This window comes from Borostomias antarcticus (assembly GCF_949987555.1).
Source record: "Borostomias antarcticus genome assembly, chromosome: 18".
Classification (NCBI taxonomy): Eukaryota; Metazoa; Chordata; class Actinopteri; order Stomiiformes; family Stomiidae; genus Borostomias; species Borostomias antarcticus.
Genome location: NC_140251.1, coordinates 4085834 through 4088333, shown reverse-complemented (window position 1 = coordinate 4088333; position 2500 = coordinate 4085834). Strand labels below are relative to the sequence as shown.

The following is a 2500-nucleotide window of genomic DNA, read 5'->3' as shown; positions in this document are numbered from 1 at the left end:
CTCCTGGTGGTGTATGGTGTTCAAACAGTACCATTCTCCTGGTGGTGTATGGTGTTCAGACAGTACCATTCTCCTGGTGGTGTACGGTGTTCAGACAGTACCATTCTCCTGGTGGTGTATGGTGTTCAGACAGTACCATTCTCCTGGTGGTGTACGGTGTTCAGACAGTACCATTCTACTGGTGGTGTATGGTGTTCAGACAGTACCATTCTCCTCTCCACCTCTGTGTATGGTGTTCAGACAGTACCATTCTCCTGGTGGTGTACAGGGTTCAGACAGTACCATTCTCCTGGTGGTGTATGGTGTTCAGACAGTACCATTCTCATGGTGGTGTACGGTGTTCAGACAGTACCATTCTCATGGTGGTGTACGGTGTTCAGACAGTTTAGACCAGTTTAGACCAAGAGACTTGCAGATGTTTTATACCTTTTGCATCACAGAGTATATTGTATCTTGTAAATAGGTGATATAGTTTTGATTTTAAAAGTAATTGGAGTGCCAATGTGTGTACCTTATGTAGTTGTACAGAGAAGATCTAGTTTAAAAAGAGATACATATTATCTAGATTAATATCAGGGGTGTCCTGTTGCCATGACAGAGAGAAAAGAGGCAGTTTTTATATAATACAGTGCTGTTACCATGGTAGCACACACACAATGGGTGTGTTAAGTAGCTGAGCGCTCAGTCATCGATCAGTGATCAGAATTCACTTAACGGGTTGCTCAGTTACGCTCAGACTGATCTGCTCAGAGCACAAGTGAGCAGTTTTGATCTGTTTGAGCCAAACACCACGTCATAATCATCATCATCACCTGAGCAAAAAAAAAACAAGGGGTGCGTTTTGGCTTGAGAATCGTTGGGACGCTGCTCGCTAATCACACATGATTGACAACAGGTGAAAAGTTCTCGTTTCCTAGCAACTCAGCGCTCAGTTAGAGCAGACCGTTAAGTGCTCAGTGCTCAAAGTGAGCATTCTAAGAGTGAGCGCTCAGCTACTTAATGCACACATGATTGCATATTCATATACTGTTTCTTTAATATGATCATGTTACAGGTAACGTTACGCTATGACGTGATAGCAGTCACCCATGCTCTTTTATGGCTTGTAAAGGGCTATGCTGGAGAGGTAACAGCACATGCACAGACACACACAGGCACACACACACACACACACACACACACACACGCACACAGCTGCCAAAGTGAAATATGAAATCTGCACAATAGGGGAGCTATCTTGAAAATGGCTTGATTCAAGAGTTAGAAACCCCCCATAGGCTTGCTTGTCAAGTTACAGCCATATGGCTCTTCTGCTACAGTATTCTACCGCATGACTTTGATTTGCAGTTCATGTATCCATGTATCATCACTGTAGTCAGGGCACGTTCTGTTGATCGGTGTCATTTTTCCACACCCCCTCCCTTCTACAGTACACGGTTGTCATGGAGATTAATCCATTCTCTCTTCACTAAGCAGCGTCATCATTGACCTGTGCACCATCACACAATGTTTATAAAGAGCATTTATAAAGATGAGAGTGTTTACTTAAGGGAATATTTCTAAAGTTTTATGTTTGAAGAGAATGAAAGAATAAAGTAGTTTTTACTCTGGAGTCCTCCTTTCTCTTTCTCTCTGTTTCTCTCTCCCTGTGTGCGCGTGTGTGCGTGCGCGCGCGTGTGTGTGTGAAGACAGAAGCAGTCTATCACAGTCACTCAATGTAGCAGTAACAGCAGACAGGACAATTTGTACAGCGTTTTACTTCTTGATTAAAACAGGTGAACACGGAGCGGGGAAAACATGAATACACGTGAACTCATCAACACCCTGACAAACACCTAAACAAACCCACACAACATCACTATTTGGCTTAATAACTTATTTTACAAAAAACATGATATGATAATCAAATATACAGTAATACACAGTGAAATGACTAGTGCAAGATATACCTGTATTTGTACATTCACCTTTATTCCCCCCCTTTATTACATCTGGACGTTTCTCTGTCTTTCCTCTGCGTAAACGGGTCCAGGGTTCTACTGCTTGTATGAGGGGTTTTGGTGCAGGGCTGCTGTTGCGCCATTTTGACTCTCCTGCCCAAAAGGCTACTAGCGTTCAGACAGATCTGGCGAAGGGCTTTGCTCTGGTCATGCCGCTCCCCCCTCTGGTCTCCCCCCTCTCTCTCTCTCTCTCTCTCTCTCTCTCTCTCTCTCTCTCGTGGTGGAGGGTACCTCTGAGGGTCAGTGTTCATGATTTGGCCCCAGACCCAGCAAGCTGTGTGTTGAACGTGTCTCTGGCTTTACATGGTGGTCTCCTCCCACTCCAGCTCAACATCCCCTGAAAAACCAATCACTAGGAAAGGTGAGTATGTGTGTGTGTGTGTGTGTGTGTGTGAGTGTGTGTGTGTGTGTGTGTGTGTGTGTGTGTGAGTGTGTGAGTGTGTGAGTGTGGGTGTGTGTACTATATGCTCACCCTCCATAGCGTCCAGTGAGTCCATCTT

At 44.6% G+C, this 2500-nt stretch overlaps 1 protein-coding gene across 1 annotated transcript in view; it reads right to left on the bottom strand.

The window, feature by feature from the left end:
* Nucleotides 1–2299: 2299 nt before the first annotated feature.
* Nucleotides 2300–2500, bottom strand: part of ptprq (protein tyrosine phosphatase receptor type Q) — a gene marked incomplete at both ends in the record, with an annotated part of 45192 nt that continues 44991 nt past the window's right edge. Inside the window, 2 exons of the mRNA XM_084452377.1 lie at nucleotides 2300–2337; nucleotides 2473–2500. The exon at nucleotides 2473–2500 is cut by the window's right edge and continues 96 nt beyond it. Of these exons, the coding sequence (XP_084308503.1) occupies nucleotides 2300–2337; nucleotides 2473–2500 (66 nt within the window). The remainder of the gene's footprint in view (nucleotides 2338–2472) is intronic.